Below are 26,908 nucleotides of genomic sequence, written 5' to 3'. Positions count from 1 at the left end.
CCACTTTTACTTGACTGATTTTGTCCAATAGCTTATTGCCAGGTTTCTTTGGAGACGTCGAGTCGAAATAGCAAATTTGAACTTGTTACAATTTTACGTTTGAGTTTCGCTGAACAAACTGTCCCACATTCTTTTAGGGAAAAATGGCACTTTTACGGATATAAGATACTACAAAACTTTTATTTTCGTTGAAAAAGTGAAAGTAGAAGTTCCCCTCAATCGCAACACTTTCTCGTACTAGAAGGAAATGTCTGTAATAATATAGTACGAATTGGATAGGACTGAATTGGGCTTTATTCCATCTCTTCTTGCATTTTTTATTTATTTATCTAGCAGAGATCTCTGAAAAGATGCTCACCTAAGTGTCTAAGAAATCCTGAACTAATGAATCTTGTTAGCGCGGAAAAAAGAAATTTGTTATTTTCCAAATGAAAGAAAGAACATTCATATCTGGTCTTTTCCACGGTTGTATCCATTATTATCCGAATTTACTTTTCACACTCATTACTTTTAAAGAAAAACACAATTTTCACATGGAAACACAATTTCAAGAATATCTTGAAGAAAAATTAATCCCATTTCCTGTGTGAAAAGTAAGATTTCACAAGACTGGCTTGTTTCCTCTTGCTTGTTGAAACATATGAAACATTTTCTCCAGAATATTATAGTATATTGGGGCACGGGCGTCGCCCAGGCTAGAAGGGCAACCAAAACTCTTACAGAGTGAGTTAAACGGAAAGAAATCAGAGAGAATGTAGAAGAAACATTCTTATAGACAATGAAATAACTATTTCATAATAAAAAAAAAAAAGTTTTTAAATTTTTGGCAAATTATCAAGTACTTTTACATAAAGTAAACTTAGTTGTTTAACACAATTTTTCCATTCACTTTCCGAAATGATAGGGAACACTATCCTGTTTAAATAATTATAAATAATGAGGAATACTGATAAATAATGATTTGTTATGTCCGCTGAACTTTATCATTCAAAAATTGAGACCCTGATGGTAGCTAATCGAGTTTCATAATATTTAAATGCTTTAAGAATAGAAAACATGATTGCTAACATTGTTGAGAAAAATAAAGCTTGAGTTACTTCTGAGTGAGTGGTTGCAATCTGTTAAGCTATGGTGAATTCATGTTACTGCTAATGTAATTCTGAGCATTGAAAAACTATTGTATTTGTGAAGAAATTAGTAAGGGATCAAATACCTTTCTTTCTTTTTTTTTTTGCAGATCAAATTATTCTATGGGTGGAGAAAAGCTTTCATGATGAATCCTCAAAAAAAAAAAAAAAGAATGCTGTATGATAATGATATTATGATGAGTATTAATATTATGAGCTTATCAACATTGTTTGAATGTACTGTAATTTGGAAGCAGAAGGGGCTTAATTTTCGAAGGAATGTATTTCCAGGTTCATTTTGATACTAATTGATGGTATGGAGGAAACTAATTTAGCGAGCGTAAAATAAGTTGAAAGGAATTTTAAGAGTGCCTGTATTTTTTTGTTATATTCAATGTATTAGATGAAGTTGTAGTTTACCATCGGCAATGTTCAGAACTTTATCTTGCACTGTTGGTAACTGCAAAGGTTTTTGATGATATCTGTCAGAAATATTCCTTCTTTTTTTTTTTCTTTTTGTAGTTACAATCCAGAGACTTTATGTAAGAGGATGGTGCATAAAAAAAAGGACCTACATATAAATGGACCGAAGAAGGGTGTTACTATTAAGGAGTGGGAAGGACTCACAGATACAGTTTTATGCTTGGAAACCGGGTTTATTCTCGTCTCAAAGTTACGATGTACCCTAAAAGAGACAAGGCTATCGCTAAAGCACTTAAAACTACCCCATCACACTTACAGTTCACCTGGTGCCGCCCTTTCAACGCTGCAATCCTAAAAGTAAATTAGCTTAAATATTGCCTTCTTTGAATAGAAGAGTACTGATCCAACCATCTATTGCAGTGAATTTGATTATATTAAATTTTATAGCCCCACCCTATTTGCATTCAGTGCTGCTCTATTGTTTCACTCAAAATCTATACAGATAGTTTTGAAATCTTATTGCAGCTCTGTTCACTATTCCAAAATAACTAAGTTCGGTTCATTCTGAATAATTTGCCATAAAAAAAAAATTAACATTTCGCAGCCCTATAAATCAGGTACGCTGCAATTACGCCTTTACGAAAACAGAAAAGGTAAGTTCTATATTTCTAAAGTTCCTTTGCATTGATGGCTTATACCATCAATTTTAACTGGAATCTGAACATTGCTAGGTCGTAAACTAAATATCAATTTTAATCTAATAGTGTTATACCTTATTCCTTCCTTATCGTGGAAAAGGATATAAAATTTCTCGCCGATTGTGGTGTACTCATACTGCGAGTGAACAGCTTATTCTTATGATTTGAATGTTTATTATTCAAAAATTACTTTGACAATTTTGATTAAGGAATTCATAAAAGTTGATTTCGGAAATAACTTTTTTACAGATGATAATCTATATTTCCTGTGATTTGGGCTTCGCTTAACGAAACAAAACCATTTATATATTTATAATTTTATTTTATATTGAGATTTGCTATTTTCTGTTTTTTTTTTTTTTTTTTAATTTTTCTTAGAACAGTTTTGCATGTCTTACTCTCTACTTACTAAATAAATGCAAACTGATCAAGGAATTAAAATAAAATAGCAATGATTTATGTGTCCAGCTGCCTAACCCTATATATAAACTAATTTTACCTACTTACAATTTCTTCTACTGCTCTCTTTTTTCGGCCAACAATATAAATGAACAAGCTTTAACTTCCTCAGCCCATATATCATTTCTGCGATGTTCAGTGCTGCAGGATTTTGATGGATGATATTCCCCAGAGGCTGGATGGCTAAATCCAGAATATATATATTTTGGCCCAGTGTTAGAGTTCTTGGGAATTGTAACATGAATGTTAGATTTAATAATATTTGTAACTTATTTCTCTCTTGTTTATTTGGAAATATTTTATTTTCACTGTTTTTTAGTGATGATAAAAAGAAAAACATTTCCAATTGTCCCAAGATATCTAATTTGTTAGGTCCTATCGCCTGAAAAAGTAGGCGATTACTAACTTACAAGTTGGAGAGTAATAACTAATAAAACATCAATTTTATTTTAATTATTTATCTGCAAAACATTACGTTTGGTAGTTTTTTAAATTTTAACTTTAACTATTGTAAGAAGATCTAAAAAGGGAAGTTAGTAACTTAATGTGCTGACATGTGATAACCTAATCTGGGAAATCTTAAGCCAAAAACAAGCCAGCATTTTCCTCAATGAATAGGGGGAAAAGCGCAGGATTTGAAGCCAGAGAACTATGAAGGCCGCCAGTAGCCCAAGGCCCAGATGATAGCGCATTAAAAAAACGAAACAATTACTAAACCACCCTTCCTAGACCATTTAGTCCGTCGCCTTTCATTTCGGAGCCTTACTGGCAACCGTCCTGTAGTTTAGTGAAAGTGCTTGTGCAAGTATTCATGAGAAAAGAGAAGGTGTAAACAACAGTAAACAGTTTTTTAATCTTGCAACTTGCGCTTTTTGTTTTATTGATTTTTTTAAGAATTTGCAAATAATTATTGGGAGGTAGAGTATAAAAAGCACTTTTTTCCAATTAAAATTATTGTTCTATTCGATTAATAACAAAATAAATAAGCGAAATACCCTAAGAGAATGATACAAGTTTAATTTAAAAACATTTGGAAGAAAAAGAGCGGTAAGTCTATGATAAAATATTAGAGTGCATGAAGTTCAAACACGTTTGTTTTCAAACTGCCGACTGAGCTTCTGACTTTATTGCGTTTTAAACAGAACTGCAAGCCATAAACACATTTATAGGTGTGGTTTAATGCAGCCGGTTCATTTAAACCTTTTGGCTGTACCTTGCTTCAGATTTTTTTAAAGCCATTTTTCATTTCTTTGTGAATGCTTTTTTTTTTTAATTAATGACAAAGCATTCGACACAATTTTTGAAAGTTGAAATCTTCAACAAAATTGTGATACGAGTACGTACTATGAGAAAACGGACTTTGTAATAACAATAATTCGTAATAGAACAGTAGATAACGATTCGTTATCATATTTGTTTTTGGATTTTATTTTAAGAAAAAAATAAAAATAAAGAAAATGAAATAACGAAACGTTATTAGTAATGAAAATTTGGCTGAACACACACAAATATTTGATACTGTTATTCTCAAGGTTCTAACCCACAAAATTTGTCGATCTCTGATTATTTGAGTCATATTTAATTTTTAATAGCATTAAGAATACTCAGTTAATACTCGTGTGTCTGTGTTTGTGTGTAGGAGAGAGTCCATCTCAGAAAAAAAATCCATGTCCTCAGGATCTTATTGCATGTTATTCCCACGAAAACTAATTTTGAAAATTTCAATCGCACGACTTCATCTGTGATTATTGGAGCTCAAAGCACTTTGGGCAGTTTCTTATTACGGACAATTCTAACGGCAAATGAGTTGTATGAGGTTCTAGGGAAGCAAAAAACAAGGGCATGTTAGCTGGACTTGCACCCTGGGGAATCCTATATCTACTAACAAATTAGCTAATCCCTTGTTGCTATTATTTTTTCGCGTCATCACTTTACCACTTTTACTTATCTTACTTCCCATTCATTACTCAAGCAATCACTCAAATTTTCCATGTTTTAAAATTAAACTTAGTTGGAAAAAAAAAAGTGTTTTAACAAACATAAAATTTATGCTTAATCATGGACCAATATGTAAATAAAGCATGGCTCAATCAAATACCATCAACAGTTGCAACTTAATTGAGCAAACAACCAAATCGTCCACTTTTAATGAACACAGAACAAGTATGGTAACCAAGGTTACGGCAATCAACGCTCGGCATTTATGAGGGCAGAGTCGCGACCCTAAATAAGTACATATATTCTCATCAGGTGATGTTGGTTTCCAGGTTTCCATGCAATAGAGACCACCGCTTAATGGGCGTTTTCCAGGATAGCTGCCTTCGTTTTTATATTAACTTTACATTAGGTAATACTTTCTTTTCTGTACATGTTACCTTATTATTTTTTTAACTTGTTTCAAATAAATAATGCACTAATATCAATAGTGTGATTGCAAATAGAATGGTCGATAGCACTTCTGAAAGTTTCGTCTGGACGTAAATTTTGTTACAATCAATCCAAGCCTTCACCACCGTATCTCCTCCGCCTGATTGTTCAACCATCTAATCCATACGCCTGTTCAGCAATCTGTTTTTCCGCTTTAAAAAAGCGAAACCTATTTTATACCTTTCCTTGCTGTCTCTGAACATGTTCAACTTTGTTTCTGTTTTCAGTTTTATCGCGCAGTTATTCCTATATTTGTGACTGCAAGCAGTGGCAGAGAATGCTTTGTACATTAACTGTAATTCCTCGATACTACTTTTCAGCGCTGACTAGTCACCTGACAGCTTTGGAAAGAATGCGACAAAATGCCAGCGTTTGCGCTAAATTAGTTGATCAAACCAGACTTTTGATAAATGCACTCCATATTTAAACTTGTTATTACATTAATTTTAAGTTTTTCAGACCGAGTAAATGTCCATATCCAACAAAATGTGCATTTTCTTAGGCTTAGATTAATTAAAATTGAATTTATGTAAAGTTGACAAATTCTCAACCATTCACAACATCGTATTTCCATTAGCAATTATTTCTGGGTTGTCTGGGCTGCAGTTTTAGATACATGATTTGATAAATAGTTACAGCGATTGTTCAATATAAAATATCTGTAAATATTGCAGGAGAAGATTATTAGAAGCAATTTATATGTTGGTGAAAATCCAAACAAAGAAACAAAACTAAGTTGGAAAAAATCCAAAGATGCAATAGTTACTTGTGTTAGTGGTGACGGTGGTTGATAACATGTGTTGGAGGCATGTTTGGCACCAGAGAGCTCTAGTAGGAGGGTGGTGCACCTTGAGGGGCGTAACTGTAGCCTAGAACACGTCTTCTGACAGGGAGTGGAGAACAAACTTTGCTCATATCGCCTAGTTAGCCAGAACCTAGCATGTCAGTTAAGTGTATAGCGGTGTATGGTTTAATATTACTATTCTCAGAGCACCTTCCAATTTCGTGTACCAATACGAACACACACTCCTTACTCCATGTATCTGTGTCCATAAAGTTTGGGCTGTGTATGAGTTTTCACTACATATTCCATCTTGTATGTTTCTTAAATAAACATAAACCATACACTAGACCATTCGTTTTGCCTAGGATATATAATTTGATAATCATTAAGGAAATTCATTAACATTTTTCACTGAATGTTTGAAGGTAAAGGCCAGGCGCAGATCTAGCAATTGGCATGCTCATCACTAGACAAAACAATATTACATTTTGATGAACTCAAATCAAGAGCACTTATACATTACACTCACTTAGTTAAGCGTATTCAATAAGCTTCACGACTGCTTAAATCAAAATTTATTGATTACATGGAGCCATGCCCAAAATGTGAGTGCTCTTTGTGCTCCTTAGGGGTACAGGAGGATCTCTATAGTTTCCTAGCTATACGAGCTCGTATGTCCGATTCTAGGTGAGCTCCGTCTCCGGATCATGGGTAGTTCTAGTCTTTCTGGCCATTACATTGTTAAATTGCTGTCCGCCTCGGTTAATCTTCCAGTGATTACTTTTGCCAAGAGAGCCTGGATTGTAAGATACAAAATTATAAATGAAGAACTTACATTTTAAATATCTTTTATTTATTATTATTTTATTTTCAAGAAGTTTGATTTATTTTGTTCTTTTAAAAAAGCTCTAGAAATTGATTTGCTCTCCATTGTACTTCAACTCTCATCTTTTTCTGTCTCATGTCCTTTTTTGTATTTTTTTATATGAATTTATTTATGTTTTTTTTTCTTTATTTATATAAAAGCTAACTCCTGCAGACGGCTATAAGCCATGCAATTTCCTAAATTTTGTATTTTGTGTTATAAAAATAAAGGATCAATTAATTATAAAAATGTGAATAATGAAATAACATTCCATTAAAAAAAAACTAAAAAATCTATATTTAAATATTAAATAACGATAATTGAAATTTTAAATTGAAAATTTCTAGTGGAAAGACTACTTTTTAATTATTAAACCAACGAGGGAGATAGCTTTTTTTATTCAAACAACTAACAATGAAGTCGTGTGAAACAACAAGAGACTGAGACAGTCAAACTAGGTGAATAATGAAATTAATGATTTTTGTGTCATCAAACAGTTATGATGATATAGCTCTAACTTAAACTTAACAAACTTTTTATAATACCCTGAAGAAGGAAGTAAAAATTACCGAAACGTTGGTATAAAGCAAAAAAGTTGTATTTATTGATGACCGCACCTCGATATTCCCAAAAAATCATCTATCAACAAAGGTCGAAAAAAACCAAAACCATCAATGAAACTAATGAGAATAATATACCAGATAGAAGTTTCTATATCCTCTCTGAAAAAGACAGCAAAAGTAATAATGGCAAACCCATACAGTATAATGGCAAATGGATCTATACTGAGACAACAGCTATGCAAGATGTAGTTGATATATGAGCTTTTAGCAAAAACCGATTGAAAATTAATAGAGAAACTATCAGAGCCTGCCATTTTTTTTTTACCACTACGGGTTCTTGGAACTTTTATCAGTATGTGCAAAGACCATCTTAAGTAAGATAGTCCATGTTTCATTAAGTAAAAAAAAAAAAAATTGCAAGCATAAACTTTTCAAAAAACAACAAACAAATAAATCACTTCCAAATTGTACAATAGAATTTTTGATGTGGCCATTGAAATATCTGTGACATTTAAAGTGAACCAAACAATAAAAATGTCTGAAAAAAATTTCTACTTTTCTATGTTGTCAGAAATGTATGAATAGGAATAACTTCAAGATCAAATACTAGGAGTTTTTGGTTTATTACTTTTTAAGTGATAAAGGAAAAAAAATCTAACAGAACTAATTGAAGATGGTTTTATAATAGATCACATATGTCGCACACTAAATGTAAATAAAGATTAAATGAAGTATTCTTGCTATCCAACTGCCCATATCGTTCTTAATTCCACGGCTTTCTTACATATATATTTTTTTTTTCTTAAAAGAATTTAAGTCTTGGAAGGTTTAGAAGAGCCCCTCCACTTAAGGAAGTAATACATCATCTCCTTTGTCTTCTAGGATCTTGTTGTACTATCCAGCTTGTCTTCATTTGTCACTTGTTATTCTTGTGTCCTCTCTCTCCATTTTCTCTCTCTTGGTTAGTTTTAATTTCTTGCATTCCCTCATCTGAAAGCGCTGGCTTTTCAGAGAAGAGAAAAGCATGTTTTTAACTGTCACGTTACTCTTATGAAAGAAAGATTCTTCCTAGTGAAAGTAATAGAAGTTTAAAAGCTCATTTAGATATCTCTGTTTCGTAATATTTATTGAAGTGCGCTTAATGAGGATGAACAAATAAAATGGGTTTAACTGAATGTTCAACATATTTTTTTTTTACTGTTTCTTAACTATTTTCTGTCAACATAGCTTACTTTTTTTTGTAGGAAAAAGAATATTACATTCCACTATTTCTTTCCCTTCGTGGACAAAAGTATTGCAATTGTCCAAATTTTGAATGTTTTTATTTAATTTTAAACCGCAAGCGTAGGTTCCCTTAGAACGAATTTTTTTTTGTATAGATTTTTGCTCTGAAGTAATGAATGATTTCAGAAAGATTCCAAGATGGGAAATTGCACAGTTCAGAGACTCTCAGTTTACACATGAACATTTATAATCACTTTCATTTGATATATTTTTCCGTTTGAATTTAATGGGGGTGACATTAAACCCCTATTAAAGCGCCATTTGAGGGTATTATTATATGGTTCCAATATCGGTATAACATCAATAATGACCAATTTTCATTCTACATAATCTTCTTCCATCAGAGTTCCAATAAAACTCTTCTGACTTCAGATAACATTCCTACAGGCTACAAATAACATTTCCTAATTCTCTCCTAATCCCGCATTTTCAAAGAAATGCTATTAATCTCTTTTTCTAATAACAAATTTGATGATCTTCGCCAATAATAAACTATTTCCAAGGATTAAGCCAGCCCGTAATTTTAGATTCATGTTTAGGCTAAAAAAAAAGTAAATCTAATTTGTTAATAATTCATTTTGCAATGTTTCTTACGATAATCGCAACGATGCTTGCAGCAATGCAGCAGGTAGAACTAATTACAAATTTTCTCTCATTCTATATTTTTGCAAGAATATGGATTACGGTTGATATAACGTCAGAGTGATTTTTAGAAAGATAACTTCTACCTACAAATTGTTGACGTGATATCTTTAGAGAAACTGAAGTTTACTTTTACTTTCCTGAAGCTTCTTGTTAGCTCTACGTGACACGTTGACTTTATCCGTCCATAACTCAGTTATTATTCCAATTTGGGAGAGGTTTCGCTCGTCATCAGAGGTTCATTCATCATTTAGATGTAGAAAAATTGAACTTTCAGTTCTTTTTCTGTTGCACACTATACTTGTTGATTAAGAACGTGATCATCTTCTAGCACTGCAATCAACCACTTGATTGACTTTTTAAAAATTCTAAAGAATTGTGTAAAAATTTATTCCTCACTTCTTAAAGATTAGATACAAATTTGTTGAAGTCTGCTGAAGATTACAAACTAGTTGGATTTTTTAAAATTAAATAGCAGTTTATATGAATATCACTTTGAAGAAATTTGCATTCTTTTTACTCAAACTGGTATTTACTTCTTTCGGTCAGTTCGCAATATATTGTTTCAGCTAGCACTTCAATGAACTACTGATGAATTCCTGTAGAAGAAAAAATGCAGAATTCACTCTCCATAAAATAAAGGGGCTTTTGATTAATTTTTCCACCATTCTCCTAAGGAAGAAGAGAAATTTGACGTTTACCAGTGTTCAATTGAAGTTTTTTGTTTTGACACTCTAGAAATGTTCTCTAAAACGCAAGGATAGTTGGAAGTCGATTTTTTGGATGAACCTAACTGACAATCTCCGGGCCAAACTAAATATGGAAAGATTCTATTTGCTGAGGCTTGAAATGAGCGTTTCGAACAGACGCAGAGCTTTCTCAAAAATTTCTAAAGAGTAATTGGTGAAGCTTGAAAAGCTTAACTTTCTCGATTTTTTTTTCTACATCAGAAAGAAGAAAAGTTTGACAAATCTGATGAGAATTAATGACTTAATTGTGGCCCAGGAATTGGGAGGGGGTACCAAGGAAAATGACGGTTAATCACCTTACTTGTGAGATAAACTCATCAAGTCAAACATTTCAATCGCCTGTTCTTTTAAAGGATCAAAACAAGGGAATACAAAGCTCCAAGAATGTTGGGCCAAATTCCGTCCAAAGGCACTCAACTGTCCATCATGAACAGCTCCACACCTTAACTATTGATTTATTCAAAAAGACCATGCAACCACACAAATTACTACTCTCTTTTCTCTGGCCATTACAAACTGAAAAAGAAGATAATAGAATACACGGAACTGGCAACGAATACCCTGGAAGATTTCTGCCACGACTAAGTGGAAATCTCATTGGTGTCGGTATGAAGGACTTACAGAACTTAGGAGTTGAGGAATTCGGTTCCGTTATGAATAATACAAATCCTTTCAGCTATACAAAAAAGATCTCTCTAAAATCGTAAATAAACTAAAGAGATAGGTCATAATAGGGTAGAAAAGAGATAGACTGATTGTCCAACTACCAAAGAAACAAACTTCAGTCGCACATAGCTACTTAAAAACGTATTAAATCCTTATAAATTAATAGATAAGTTCCTGCTTATTTCAGACAGATAAAAATAATGGTACATTTATCACTGGACTTTTGTAGAAGTAAATAATTATTCGTTAGAATGATCTATCTTTGTTTCCGTAAACAATAGTTAGAGTTGACATTCAAGAGCAGGAAAAGCGTAGTGAGTAAGAGAACAGGCTGATGGAACAGTAGACATTTTTATAATAAATCAAGTTGAAAATAGAAGTGCAACCCATAGAAAGTAGACAAACAAATAAATCTTTTTGGCCTTTATTTTTTAATTATTAATAATGCGGACATCTTTTAATGAAAACTTTTTCGGGGATATAATTCAATGAGAAGATTAAAGAGAGACGAATTTATTTTAGATATTTAAAAGCAGAAAATAATCCTAATCTTTTTAAATAAAATGTAAGGGGTGTTCGCATAAGTTTATCTACAAGGAATAATTATCTCCTCCGCTCATCGTTAGAGTTTTCTGTATCTAGAGATAGGTATAATATCTACAGATTTTGGGACAAACTTTTTTTCCTAACTTTATAGCAAAAAAAATTGTTAATTTTGATTAGTCAGTTTTAATTGTCAGTTGATACTGATTTAGAAGTACACCAGTTAATATTAGAGGGGAAAATTAAACCTTGTTATTTTAAATCAACAAGAGCTGAAGCTAGATCTGAGCAGTAGTTTATTGATTATTTTAATTTTACAACAACAAAAAAGATATATACCTACTAATCCTTTTTATTTTCCACCAGGTGCTCTAGCTCAATTAAATCGTACCTTTGTCTTTAACATAAAAGAGATCTACAAGTGAACATTTAATTATTTTTCTATCTTTGTGCACTAGACACACCAGCGAAGTAAATGTTCTGGTAGTTGGTGTGCTATGCTCAAACCCTACGAGGAATGGTAAAATAGTCTGTGGGTAAATCTAACCAATGTTCGTTTATTAACCCTTTATAATTAAGATACATAAAAACCACGGCTAATAACAGGCAAATTGGTACGTTGTAAATCCGAAGATCTAGATCTCTTCTTTTACAAGAGAACCTATCGCATAAATGTGGGTCATGTGATTGTTGAGACATATCAGGTACACTGAACCATGTACCTGGGGTACTACGTTATTGTTGGCAAAGAATAGTACATTGGATGGTACGGTGGTGCAGTGTTATCAAGGTATTGGTATGAACCCGATACCTGAGATTTAATCAGTTCTAAATTGTATTAACTATTTTTAATTCGGGCAGGTTTTCCTTCAGTATTTGGGTTTTCACATTCGCTTGGTTACTTACCACTTTCAAAAACTTCGAATGATTTTCAAACTTGGCCCTAAACATTCTTGTTCAACTTTTTACGATCAAAATAATATTTATTTAACGATTAGTCATTTTCCCTTACAAGACTTATTGCTCATTGATGATCTGAAAAGTCGAATAACTCTAGCCAGTCTAGATCTTGACTTCGCCACCATAAATCTGCTACAAGCAAAGCGTGGGAGTCCAGAGTTTTGGCTTGCCTATTCGTTGATTGTGCCCAGTTTGAATAGATTCTTTAGAAAAAAATAACGTAATTTTGATAGTAAACTGAAATTTGTTTTTCATATTTTAAATTACCATAACTTTTGAAAAACCTAACCGATTTCAAAAAAAATTTTTTTGGTGTTTTTAGAAGCTCAACTACTATAAAAATCTGCAACAAAAAATATAATTTTCATTTGAAAAACAAAAGTTAGATGCTGTATCTCGAGATAAAGAGGTTTAAAAAAATGGGTCAATCAATGAAAATAAACTAGACTAAAAATAATTAAATACGTGTTTTTTATTTTTTCGAAATTTCCCGCCGTTAAAAAAAAAGTGGGTGGAGCATATAACTCTGGTCATCCTGTATATATACATATGTATATAACACTTACGGTAATTCGTTTTTAAAATTAAATTTAATTAAAACACTTACACTTTTATTCGTTCCTAATTCAAAGATTGAATTCAATATTTCATTCCCTTCCAACAGTTTTTTTATGTATCTTCTGATTATCAGTTTTTACCATTTTGCTCTTTTAAAATAAGTGTACTTAAACGTGCAAGTTGCCCTCGTTCACGTTCATAAAAAGTAGCATCATTTCAATGATTTCCGAAATCGTTAATAGAGAGCATTGCAGTGCACTTTCTAGGTTGCCACTTTTGGCTGTGAGAGTACCACCAGTCGGTACAGTTTATATCCTTTTTGATTGGGTATCTGTTAGATTGCAAGTGACGTTTCAACTTCATTCTACAACGCCCTCTCTAAATATGGAGAACAACAGGCAGGTCAGCATGCTCGCATCGAAACTACCATACAGTAGGTACTGGGATCGTCGTGAAATTTTGTTTATACAACGCCTCAACAGGAATTTTGCAACATCACTCCACAGGTATCATCACAGGTACTGCAAGCTTTTTTATGTTCTTACTACCGTGATCTCACCTACTCCCGCCACGTAAATAATTCCATTTAGCCATTCCAGAGACTTTAATAGAATATAGGACAAATGTCTTCCCCCTCATCGCCCAGCTTCTTTAGGAATTTTCCACTACTTAATTTAAGTTAGACGATAATTGAAGGGCAAGGCGCATGTTGAAACGCATATATCGCGTGTGAACACCTTATAAAAGTACTTTTTTAACCAACAAAAAATGCCCATTTTGGCTACGGTTGTTGCACACAGTTGTTCTACACGCCAGGCTCTGAGGTTGACGTACCATTACAATAAATATTTTTAGCGTATCATTCGTTTTAGTGATGCAAATTCTAACGTTAGTAACAGTATATTAGACCCTGTTACATAATTAATCCTACTTATCTGATTTTATGTTAATATTTTATTACTATTAACTATATTTTAATTTTTTTAATAGTTCTAAAAATATTACATTTTTCTGATATTTTTTTATTAGTTATTACTTGTTATTATCATTAGTTTTGTTTTTGGCGGGATATTATTGGACGTTTCAGAGATGTCTATGATCGAGTGTTGCACAAAGGTCTTCAGTGGAAGCCAAAAATTAAAGCGTGAGATCTCATTGAAAGAACACTTTCGTAATTCTAGGCACATCCCAGTCTTCTATTCTAACCTGGCTTGCTGGGTACCTCAGAGAAGCGTTATAGCGCCTCTCCACTACTTAGTCCGTTTACAATAAATCCCCACCCCTCCACTGACGCTGATGAAGCTCCCGTTCTTTTCACAAATACTGCATTAGAATTGCCCCTCCTATCTAATCTTTATTTACCAGAACCGCGTTAGTAACAATGGCGTATACAAAATTAACTTAGGCAAATCTGAATACATTCTTTATTAATCGCCAGGCTTTCGCTCTCGTCTTCTTATATAATTGTCTTATCCCTCCAACTGACCACACGCAGTACCTTAAGACTGTACTTAGGTAAGAGACCTGGAAAATGAGGTACAAACTGCTGGATAGGCTGGCTACACGACTAAAGTTGAAATGTAACATTTTAAAATAAAGTTTTATTTGTTACTTTTAAACTGTGGCTTATTGAATTCTTACATTCAAGTAAAAAAAGTCTGCGCGTTCTAGTTTCCATTCAGAATGGCTTTGTTGAAAATTTGATAAAATAGAAATTTAATTTTTCTGTTCAGAATAAATTTGTTTATAAATTGATGCATAAGTTTTATTTATTTTAAGTAATATTTGTAGATTAATATATGAAGCGGAAAGTAAGCAGAAACAAAAAATACTGAACTTTTGCAAGTAAAAACAGATGGTGGTGGTGCTTTACAAGAAGAAATATTGTACAGTTGGGATGGAAAATGAAATCTGTTACTGCGGATTAACCACATTTAACCAGAATTGTGTTTATTGCTTTTTTGCTCGGGTGAGTCTTTTCAAACTGGTAGAAATATATATATTTTTGAAAGAAATTAAAATGCACAGTTTTGAAAACATCATAACTTTTTGTTTTTTGTACTTAGACAACAGTGGTCATAAGCGTCCAGCACTAATTATTATTAATTTTTTTATTAAGACGCTTCAACAACTGAGATTAGGTCAGTTGCAATGCCGGTCTCCGGATGGCCTCGATACAGAAACACTGCTGTGAGAAGTTTCTAGAAAGAGAAAATCTAAGGGCCAGCAGCTGTATTCGAACCCATGATCTCCGCGTTGGAATTCAGTATTCACTCACCACTCAGCTAACCAACCCCTTCCCTAGCACTGATTATTATTTCTAATTTCGCTGAAATGTATAATTAATCTTATTAAAACTTTTTGTTGTCTGGTGATCGAGTACACTTAGCCAATTAAGAGATTTTAAGCCTAAGTGTAGGTCATTCAGACATGTAGATCAGTGGTTCTCAACCTTTTTTTACTCGTGGCCCTCCAAAAAAACAATATTTGCACGCGTGGCCCCCTTCCCACTAGTAAAAAAATGCATTTATTTTATTATGTTTTATACAATGTACATATAGAAAAAAAAAGTGCAGTATAAAAATGTATATCTTATTCTTTAAAATTTCTCAAGGATCTCATTAAGAAGTTTTATTTAGTGAGATCCTTGCGCCTGATGTAAACTAGCCAATTTTCTTATATCTGGCTCCAAGTTGTCAGTAACAGACGAAGGTCTCCCCTTTTTTCAATATCAAGTCGATTTCGTTCTGTTGATAATAAATAAACCACACGTACTAAATGCAGATTCTACCAGGTAGGAACTGGGAAATGCTGTAAAAAATAAATTTGCTTTTTTCTAAAGCAAGGGAAACTTACTAGCTATTTCATTACAAATCCAGAAATTTTGTTTATTAGATTTATATTTAGCTTGAGCAGTAATATCGCATTGTAGCTCAATAAGTGTTTCTTGTATATCTGTATCAACTTCAGCAGCATCTACTCCAAATGGATCTACTAACAATTTGTACAGTAGATTATGTGTTTAAAGATTGTTTGTGTCAGTGAATTGTGTAGACGAGGTGTCCATGTTTCTGTTAATAACATAAAGTCTTCAGACATGGTAAGTTAGAGGGTTAAGAAATTTTTCCCAATTAAGTGGCAGGCAAACAGTTTATGTTTAGACTGCATTCCAGAATTATGTACGCCGTGTCATCATCGTACATGAACAGAATGGGGAGTTAGCCAGACATATTCTGTGAGATGCTAAGAGGAGAAGTTGTGATTCAAACGCAACCTAGCTATTGTTGAGACAAAAGCTTTGTATTCTGGAGTTTAAAATAAATAAAGGATTTTAAATAAATAATTCATTTTAATTTATCACGGAATAGACTAATTTCAGTGGCTGTCGCGTTTTTGCAAAACAATATCTCATTGCTGCTTATTCAGAATTGTGAGAGAATTACCATGCGGGTTGGTAGTTTGTAGAATAGAGTTCCAAGTCGAAGTGCTTTCTGTGTTGATCTAACTTCTAAAATCTAATAAGAAAATGTTAGAATATGTTTTCTATAATTAAGCAAATGAATCGTTAATTAAATACCAACTCTGTCAGGGTAGATTTTTTCACGCTGTTAATTTTACTGCTAATCTAAAACTTTTGGGAATCCCTTTCATTTTGGAGTAGTTATTAATTCAACTTTCTTAAAAAAGTAGATGTTTTCAAATTGAAATTGTATGGGAATGCCCTTGGTCGAGCAACACTTGTTCAAAATCTTTTATATTGCAAATTTTCTTTTAAAAATTCCCACGTTTTTCTTGCTGTTGCCGAGTTTCCCATTTTGAAATTCATCACTATTCATTTTAGCTCATTCTTAAATCTTCATAAAATATTTAGCAGATCGGTTGCATGTTACATTTTAGTAACGAGTATTTAATTCAAAGCACATTTCACTTCATCAGTCCTGAATGAAATCGTTATCTATAATTTTAGTGAGAGACTTTATGTGAAGAATAATAGTTATAGATGTGATATAGAAGTGTTATAAAGTAGAAATGTTGTGAGTCTAGATCAATTTTGTTTACTGGATAGTCAATTTTTGGTTTTTAGACCAGCATTGATTGAGAAGAGAGTAAAGGTCAACTTATCAGTTCTCTACTTCTTTCCAGGCTCTACTCCTCCTTCTTCAGGGATCGTTTCCATATAGCTTTCGAGATGGTTCTACTTCCTCTTAGCATGTGGCGGAAAATCTTTGCAACATCTATTACAGAACATCCTTTATCTTATAAACGTTTTATCAAAAATAATAATTAGTAGCTCCTTGTTGCTTTTAAGTGCTGGATATTCTTCTTACTAAATTTATTCCGCTTCGGTCTTTTTTTTCTGAAAAATTATTACTTAGGAAGCAATTCGTTAAATCTAAATGTTCCTTTATTTCTTGGAGTGTACATTAGTAATTTATTTCCATTTCACTTTGTTTCTAAACTGATAAATTTTTACCAGAAAGGAAAGTAGCCAAATTTCAATGTAGCTGTTATGGAATACTTGCGAAAGTTTCAAGTAATCAGTTCTATGTTTATTCCAGTTATATTTTACGTTTTTGTGTTTGTGAGTGAGATGAGGGTAGCTGGTTGGGACTCCATGTTGTTTAGATGAAACTTTTCCTGGAAGGAATAACGAACGAGAGCTAAAAGATTGAAAATGTGTGAGACTTTATTTGAACGTCTGTTGAATAAAAGATGAATCGTCATTTCATGTGGAACATATTGAGATGAAATGTATCACACCAGCTTCTCCCTCGACCGAATCGCAACAACACTATGACCCCACTCCATCACCATTGCCACCACTGAGCCTGCCGCAACAGTTGTTGCTTGGATCAAGACTTGCCTACATATTTGGTCGCCAACTTCGTTAACAAATGAGCTGCAACCCTTTTTGCCAGTTAATGCTATTTATGTTTGGCATTACCATTGTTTTATTAGTACTCTTTTGTTTCTTCCGCTTAAGTATACTGAATCCACAGTGATCCCCCTTGCTTCACTTCATTCATTCATCCTCTGCTTAAAATATTCAAAGTAAATAAATCTTTTGTAACAACATTCGAAGTTTTACTACCTACCTGTCGACAGTGAATGTACATATTTTACCTTTATTTACATAATTCTGTGTTTAATGTGGGTGCTATTATATTTAACAGTTGAAACAGTTCCTTTGTATTGTGTCATTGATCCATGTTTTCCCAGTTTCTTAAATATTAATAGAATTATTCTCTTTCCATTTTAAGAAATCTTGAGAGAGACGCACAGCTTTCTCATTCATCATCATGTCGTCAAGTATTTCCACTAGCTGCTGTTACTGCAATTATAAATTTATAATTTTTTCCTTAATACTAAAGTTAAAGTTTCTGGCTAAGGTTCTTGATAGGATACATTGTCAGGAAGCTGCAAGAGAACAAGCTTAGTAGAGATTTCATCGGCTTAAATGTCGGATTTTTTCAATACATATACGAGGGTCGTTTGAAAAGTCCGTGCAAAGTCAGAGAGATAGCACCACTGGCGCGTATCGAGGTTATGTTTAGTTAGTAGCATCTCTTGGAAGAACACACACCAAGTTTCAGCCAGATCGGTCTATTTCTTTGTGTTTGGCATTCGTTTGAATCGAGGAAGTCGAGTGATTTTCAAAAAATGGACGAAAAAGAATTTCGTGTGTTGATTAAACACTACTTTATGAAAGGCAAAACGCCTAAGGAGACTAAAGAGAAGCTTGATAAACATTATGGTGACTCTGCACCTTCGATTAGAACAGTTTATAAGTGGTTTCAAAATTTTCGGAGTGGCCATATGGGCACAAGGGACGCTGAACGTTCTGGACGCCCTGTTGAGGTTACTACTCCAGAAATCATTGATAAAATCCATGATATGGTGATGGATGACAGAAGAGTGAAGGTGCGTAAGATTGCTAGTGCTGTGGGCATCTCGAATGAACGGGTACATAATATTTTGCATCAACATTTGGACATGACAAAGCTATCCGCAAGATGGGTGCCGCGATTGCTCACGCTTGACCAAAAACGAAATCGTGTGAAGTGTTGCAAGGACGGTTTGCAGCTGTTCCAGAAGAATCCGCAGGACTTTAAGCGTCGTTTCGTCACTGTGGATGAAACATGGATACATCACTACACTCCTGAGACCAAAGAACAATCTACTCGTAAACAATGGGTTACCAAGGGGGAATCTGCGCCAAAAAAGGCGAAGACCGTTCCTTCGGCCGGAAAGATTATGGCGACTGTCTTTTGGGATTCGCAAGGAATAAACCTCATCGACTATCTGGAAAAGGGTAAAACTATTACAGGTGAATATTATTCATCGTTATTGGACCGTTTGAAAACCGAGCTACGCCCACGATTGGCCCACAAAAAAGTCCTTTTCCATCACGACAACGCACCAGCTCACACCTCAGCAGTTGTGGTCGCAAAATTAATGGAAATAGGGTTCCAACTCGTTTCACATCCCCCCCTATTCTCCAGACTTGGCTCCCTCGGACTACTATTTGTTCCCCAATATGAAGAAATGGCTGGCGGGAAAAAGATTTTATTCAAACGAGGAGGTGATTGCAGAAACGAATGGCTATTTTTCAGACTTGGACAAATGCTATTATTCGGAAGGGATCAACAAACTAGAGCAGCGTTGGACGAAGTGTATAAGCCTAAAAGGAGACTGTTGAAAAATAAAAAAGGTTTACCCCCTAAAATTAAGTAGTTTTTATTTTTGCACGGACTTTTCAAACGACCCACGTATATCCCAAGTAAAATTAATTCTCGCCATCAAGTTTTAGAGAAGAAACCTGACTGTAAAAACGATTCTCAGTAGAATTAAAAATACTTTCAATTCTTTACCAGTGTAATTTACGACACAACTTTTGTATCAATTCAGATCGTTTAGTTTTTACTATCGAGAGAGTTAATACGCTGTCCTCAACAATTTCATTTAATTAATTCTTTACTGCCATCTTAATATTAGTACTCAAAACATAAAATTTTAAAGAAAACATTATCATAACTTTAAGATAACATTAGATTGTAATACTTTCTTCTCACAAGGAGTAAAAGAAGATAAAGTTACTTTGGTAATACTGGATATGTAGGCAATGGTTACAGTTCTACTTAAAAAAATTTCCTAAAAGTAACCTAGAGAAATGGTTATCTTACAAAATATATGACGATGATATTTCAAACCTAGTACCTTAGATTCGGGCTTAGTTTGATCTCTTTTTGTAGTCTTTCCTGCTCTAATCGATTTTATAACCTTATGTATAATTTATATTGTTCAAGCCTTTCCAATAATACAATTGTCCATTGTGAAAGTAGAATATTAGTATTGAATTACTGGGAATGTTTTTTTTTTCTGGCAGCGGTATTCTTGCCCAGTTTTTATGTGGATCAACTTTTTGTACTGGAATGATATTAGTTCCCCTCTTAACAAGAGCACCTATTTAAACACACAGACATATCTGGACGTTAATACACAAACACACACCACACACACATATATACATCACTGAAAACAAAGCCTCTGGCAAGAGGCCTACTAATGCTTTGTAAGCCTTTCCACCGTCCTCAGCCGCCAACCATTCCTTTTCTAAAGCCGGCTCCCCCATCGCTATGTCACTTGCCTGACCTATATTCTGACACAATACAGCCAATCAATTATTACCCGTCCAGTATGTTTGTATCAGAAGTATTAAAACTGCTTCCAACAAAAATAAAAAAAAGTTAAAGCTTCTTTTCCCTCATACGAAAAAAACATACATTTATCTACACTTAAAAATATTTTTTTTAACGATCAAGCTTTCATAATAAACAATACCTTTTATCATTTATAATCAATAATTTAATAAAAATTAAAAAAAAAAAAGTTCCCTTTTGAAAGAAACCATTACCCATCACCTTTTCTTTATTTCCATTGTTAACCATTTTATATTTGTAACTTTCATTTTTACACTTTTATCTGTGATAAATTACTTTGGTAGATCATGCTGAGGACACTGGGCTAGCCAGGACTTGGCACTCACTTTCTAAGCATTTATTTATAATAATATTAATAATAGTAATATTTCAGATTTTTTTGGGAGATAAACATTTTCTTTTCAGTCGGTTATACATTCTATACCCACAAAATATTTTCTTACCTTAGTAAACCAAAAAAGATGTTCCCTTAAAGAAATGAAAGATAGGATAAACACAATTTTCTCTCTTACTACTTATTAACAAGGTTCTGTCATACAAATTTTCTTTAAACATTTGAATCATATTTAATTCTAACAAACATTATACTGTGGTAAAACTGTACATTACTCTGAAATGAAATGATACAGGCTACTTTTTATCACCCAGGGGTCCTCATAACTTGTTATTTAAGGAAAGATCTCGAACTTGAAAATCGTTTGAATGTACTAGCAGAATGAGAGAAAGTAAATATTAGCTTTATGGTTGTATTAGTCACCTTCCTAGGCTCGATTAATTATCAAAAAAAAAAAAAAATGAGAGCATTTTTTTACTTGCGATCAATAATTGGGCTGGAGAATTTGGAATGAGCCAACTGGGGACTTTAAAATTTTATTAATTTTTATTATTAGCAATAGTTAATGCCAACAAATCCTTAATTAATAATTGGAAATTAGTACATTACTCGTTACAGTTAATAATTTCATTTTGTAAGTTATAACACAATTCTATAGGCACTGCCTATTAAATTTATGATTTAATATTTGGTATTTCTGAAGGAAGGGCAGAATAATGGAACCGTTAGGTGGTGGTCAAATTCCCTGTACTCCCTTGGGAGAATCATAATTACAATGTTTCTTATGATTAAACTAATTTTCTGAAGAGCGGTTAGTTGAAGTTAGTTGCGGTAAAGAGAGTGATGTTGCTCAAAATTTATTTACAGAAATGTGCTATGATGCCCGAAATCTAATTATTGTGAAATAGTAGTGTTTAGTACGAGGGTCGTTTGAAAAGTCCGTGCAAAAATAAAAACTACTTAATTTTTTGGGGTAAACCTTTTTTATTTTTCAAAATAGTCTCCTTTTAGGCTTATACTCTTCGTCCAATGCTGCTCTAGTTTGTTGATCCCTTCCGAATAATAGGATTTGTCCAAGTCTGAAAAATAGCCATTCGTTTCTGCAATCACCTTTTCGTTTGAATAAAATCTTTTTCCCGCCAGTCATTTCTTCATATTGGGGAACAAATAGTAGTCCGAGGGAGCCAAGTCTGGAGAATACGGGGGATGTGAAACGAGTTGGAACCCTATTTCCATTAATTTTGCGACCACAACTGCTGAGGTGTGAGCTGGTGCGTTGTCGTGATGGAAAAGGACTTTTTTGTGGGCCAATCGTGGGCGTTTTTCTTGCAGCTCGGTTTTCAAACGGTCCAATAACGATGAATAATATGCACCTGTAATAGTTTTACCCTTTTCCAGATAGTCGATGAGGATTATTCCTTGCGAATCCCAAAAGACAGTCGCCATAATCTTTCCGGCTGAAGGAACGGTCTTCTCCTTTTTTGGCGCAGATTCCCCCTTGGTAACCCATTGTTTAGATTGTTCTTTGGTCTCAGGAGTGTAGTGATGTATCCATGTTTCATCCACAGTGACGAAACGACGCTTAAAGTCCTGCGGACTTCCCTTCTGGAACAGCTGCAAACCGTCCTAGCAACACTTCACACGATTTCGTTTTTGGTCAAGCGTGAGCAATCGCGGCACCCATCTTGCGGATAGCTTTGTCATGTCCAAATGTTGATGCAAAATATTATGTACCCGTTCATTCGAGATGCCCACAGCACTAGCAATCTCACGCACCTTCACTCTTCTGTCATCCATCACCATATCATGGATTTTATCAATGATTTCTGGAGTAGTAACTTCAACAGGGCGTCCAGAATGTTCAGCGTCACTTGTGCCCATATGGCCACTCCGAAAATTTTGAAACCACTTATAAACTGTTCTAATCGAAGGTGCAGAGTCACCATAATGTTTATCAAGCTTCTCTTTAGTCTCCTGAGGCGTTTTGCCTTTCATAAAGTAGTGTTTAATCAACACACGAAATTCTTTTTCGTCCATTTTTTGAAAATCACTCGACTTCCTCGATTCAAACGAATGCCAAACACAAAGAAATAGACCGATCTGGCTGAAACTTGGTGTGTGTTCTTCCAAGAGATGCTACTAACTAAACATAACCTCGATACGCGCCAGTAGTGCTATCTTTCTGACTTTGCACGGACTTTTCAAACGACCCTCGTATTTTAGAATCCGTTAACCTAACAGGTGTGCATTGTTTGATTCTGGTGATATAGAAACTTTGGTGGAACATCTCATTGGTCTTTGTCCTATATTGCAGGAATTCAGAATAAAGTGGTATCGTAAATGATGAAAATTCCCTTTAAAAAAGTAATAAAATATTTAATGGAAAATGCGGGTAGATAAATCTTCAAAAAATTACTGTCACAATATAGAAATAATACGCTATATTTTTTCAACTAAATTATTTAAATTTTAGTTTGATGAGATTCTGTTTAAAAGTTAATATATTTTATTTTGTGTTGTTGAGCGTCTCTTTTGTTTACTGCTATAAACTTGGCTGACAAACCCTTGAATCCATGTCTATGTGTCTATTTATACCTCAAAAGAATTCGTGGCTCGGCCACGGTGATAACCGGAGTAGTTAGAGGTGAGGCCCCAAAAAGCTGAGATGTATTTGTCGGTTCTGGGTTCATGCCCAGCATAAGTATTGGTTTCTACGTTCACTGGTTAATATTATGAGAAATTTATAGTAAAATATGTTTTGCTAGTTGCCTCCGAATTACGAATTTGGTAATTGGACTTGAAAAGCCAGCCTGAAAAAGTGGGCATTACTCTGTTACCTCTGTTCTTGCGATCCAGCTTGATTACTGCCTTTAAAAGAATGCAATTTTTAGTTGCTAGGCAGGAATCATAAGAAAAAGCCTGTATCAGCTGTGATTAAACCGCTGAAGATTTTAGAAAATTTTATTGCATGAATTTTTGAGAAGACCGTTATTGAGCTACACCCTTAGACCCTCTTCATTTTTATTGGTACCTAATGATTTGAAAATGGTATTTTCATTTTTTTTTTTCAACGGTCTATACCCTGAGGGAATATTAGCGAAATTAACTAACTTAAAGCGAAAAAAAAGAACTCTAGCAACGTAGATGTTAATGTTTACGTACAAGAAAAACAAATTTGGTACAAATCTCACCCGACTTTCTCTTATTACTATTTACGATTACAATTTTCGATTTTTTGACTTACAGGAATATTTTAATAAAAACTAAGAAAAGTTTATAAAGAAGGTATTTTTTTTTTAAATCTCAAAAAGTAAACAATCCATTCAATAAAGTTGTACTATACATACAATGTTGTACGGTACCAGATCATTTATAAAAACAAATTTTTTCAGGCCCAGAAGATCTCTTAAGTTGATATTTCCAATATCCGAATCGAAATCGAAAATTCTTAGTGTTTAACTAGTAGGAGAAAGTAATAATTAAATACAGTAGCTAAGAAACTTTCATTTGTAAATTAATTAAATTAGTTGCTGCCACTACAGATGCTAGTGATTAGTTGTGAGAATTGCGAAGCTACTTTGTTAAGAGTCTCTGCAGAACTTGCATTTATTTACTTAGTTTGAGAAGTAGAAGTGAAACTACTTAGAAGTGAGTTATCGATAGAGTTCTATAGTTGACTGACTACAATCTAATCCATTGCGAAGCTGAAAATCTATTGTGTAATTTTCGTGGCCAGTCTGCGTATATCTTGTTGAGTCAACAGTTTGTGTAGCTTTCCCCAAACACAAAGTTGCTTGTACGTATCAGCAATGCAAGCTCCATTGTATAGGGGCCTAAGTGAGAGAGATGTCAGTTCAACCTTTAGTTAAATGTATAGTTCCTCGCTCGAGGGGGACCAAAATCTCCGAAGAAGTAACCTCATAGTAACGAGACTAGTTAATTGTTCTCTTGTTAATTTTGTTAAATTTGCTAGTAAAAGGGATTTAATTTGGTAGTAAGAGTGCGTTACAACTTAAATGAAAATATTTTTTATAATAAAAATTATTTTGCATTTTTCAGTAATCACAACCATGTTGTTGTCTTTGTAGAAATATGTATTTAATTATAATAATTATTGAAATAAAATAAGCAAAAGTAAAAAGTGAAGAAACCTAGTGATGAATAAAGTAAAATTTTGTGCTTACTTTCCTTAAATCTGCCAACTGTGTGGCACCAGGCTGTGGTTGGGGGATATCTTTTTAATTCTCCTTGTATTGAGAAAAGTGACTAGCAATCTTGTCATAATTTTAGATTCAAGGGGGAATTAGTTTTAAGATCAGTGTTATTTTTAAAACGTTTCAGAAAATAATCTCTGGATTTTAGAAGTGGTGAAACTGTCTTGAACTTTACTCAAAAATACTTAAGCATCAGTACACGATAACGAAGTTAATGATGATTTTCTTTTCGTTAGTACCCATGTAGGTCCCATATCTGTCATTTTAAACTTTTTCTCGGAAAATTGATTTCACGGGGATTGTTAATGATGTGCAGTCTTAAGCTTAGCCCCAAAGTGACCCTTCTGAACAATTTGCTGCAAGAAAAAAGTATCTATACATTTAGAGCGATGTTAGAATTTCAAATTTGTAGGAAAAAGAGGACCGAAGGGCTCCCTATGTGACAGTTAAGCCCTTTCATAAATTTTAGCTAGGAACTTTTAGCTCCAATCTCCCAAACTACATGAAAGTGATATAATAACTCTTTTAGTTAATTTACTTTTCATTATATACATACTAGTAATGATGGCGCACATTTGTTTAGGTGATGGTGTAACAGCCGTGTGATGAAGGACAGAGATGAAGGTTGGTGCACAAGATGAGTCACTGGCCAGGCTGCCTCGTCCTCCTGGCCGCCATTTTCCTATGTTGGACCACTGCAGGGCCCAGGTACTCTTCCAGGATCGTAGAAACCAAATCGGGACCAATCAGAGGTGTAAGTATCTTAATTTTAATATTTCCCCCCCCCCAAGAAGGTTTTATCATCTAATTGAATTTAAATAATTACAACAGTTTTTCAGTACTAATAATTTCAATTTTAATTAAATTGAACAAATTAATTAACCTTCCCTGGTTTAGAACATATTGCTAATTAATAACACAACACAAGTAGTAATAGGATTTATTTCCAAATATAACAGATTTCCACGAGGAAAATTACATATCTTTATCTCAAACAAAATAATATAAGCAATTTCATCTATTGAAATTAAAATATCTATTAAGGTAAAAAGCACAAAAATCCAATGTCGCCAAAAGTAAGGAAATTAAATATGCATTGATAATTTTTTTGTATTCGTTCAGGTTTGTTTCTAGCATATTTGTATTGTGCTTTACTTCTCATATGGTTATTTATGTTTAAAATATTGTCGAAAATCCGTACACTTTATTTCACATCGATTGAAATATTTCAGTATTCTTGTACTGTTGTATCTACTCGTTTTGGCGACGTGTACAAGCTGTACTCGTATATTCGTGAACATTGACAAACAGTCATTCCCTTTTTTATAATTGCAAAAAAAATGGATTAGAAGTTATCAATAATGGTCATCTACATGTGGGAATTCTGTGTTTGGGAGAAAAGGGAATTTTAGGGATCCTTGGGTTGTTTGTTGAGTTAAGAGTGGGTAAAATAAATGGAATGCTTTAGTCAAACTTGGCAGAGCGTTTTTCCAGGAATTTCTAACCTTCTTCATTATTCCTGAAATACCGGCAGCTGAATCATTCTTTTCGGCTTTAAAAAGAAAAAAGGGTTTTGTTTACATATTATCTTTAGATTTTTTAAAATATTTTTAAACTAATCTTAATGATAAAAACTAAATTTTAATCCAATGTTACTATTTGGTTTGATTGGTTTAGTTTTAGTAGCTGGTTCGTTTCATTTCGGTTTGGTTTACTGCTATTCTAAATAAAGTTAGCTACTATCTATTGGCACCCCAAAAAATTTGCATTCGGAACGCACAAAATGTGGTTTCTTCAAACATTGGCTCGCACTTGTGAGATTTGGCAAAAACTTTCTGCACAATAACACCAAATGTTTATACAAATAGAAATAAAAAAATATATATATTAT

The 26,908-nt window shown here is 33.5% G+C and overlaps 1 protein-coding gene across 6 annotated transcripts in view; it reads left to right on the top strand.

The window, feature by feature from the left end:
• Window positions 1-26,908, top strand: part of LOC141455619 (neuroligin-4, X-linked-like) — a 577,612-nt gene that overhangs the window by 301,040 nt on the left and 249,664 nt on the right. For 3 of the 6 annotated variants that reach the window (XM_074130804.1, XM_074130808.1, XM_074130802.1), the window contains one exon: window positions 25,601-25,771. In XM_074130804.1, the coding sequence (XP_073986905.1) occupies window positions 25,655-25,771 (117 nt within the window). In that variant the 5' untranslated portion in view covers window positions 25,601-25,654. Of the gene's footprint in view, window positions 1-13,109; window positions 13,267-14,539; window positions 14,718-25,600; window positions 25,772-26,908 lie in introns of those variants that run through there. The other 3 variants (XM_074130803.1, XM_074130806.1, XM_074130807.1) reach the window with 3 other exon arrangements.

Source organism: Rhodnius prolixus, unplaced genomic scaffold, assembly GCF_049639745.1.
Source record: "Rhodnius prolixus isolate KJV_2025 unplaced genomic scaffold, Rpr scaffold_4, whole genome shotgun sequence".
NCBI lineage: Eukaryota > Metazoa > Arthropoda > Insecta > Hemiptera > Reduviidae > Rhodnius > Rhodnius prolixus.
Note: the sequence above shows the minus strand (reverse complement) of the source record. Positions and strands in the feature narration are given on the sequence as shown.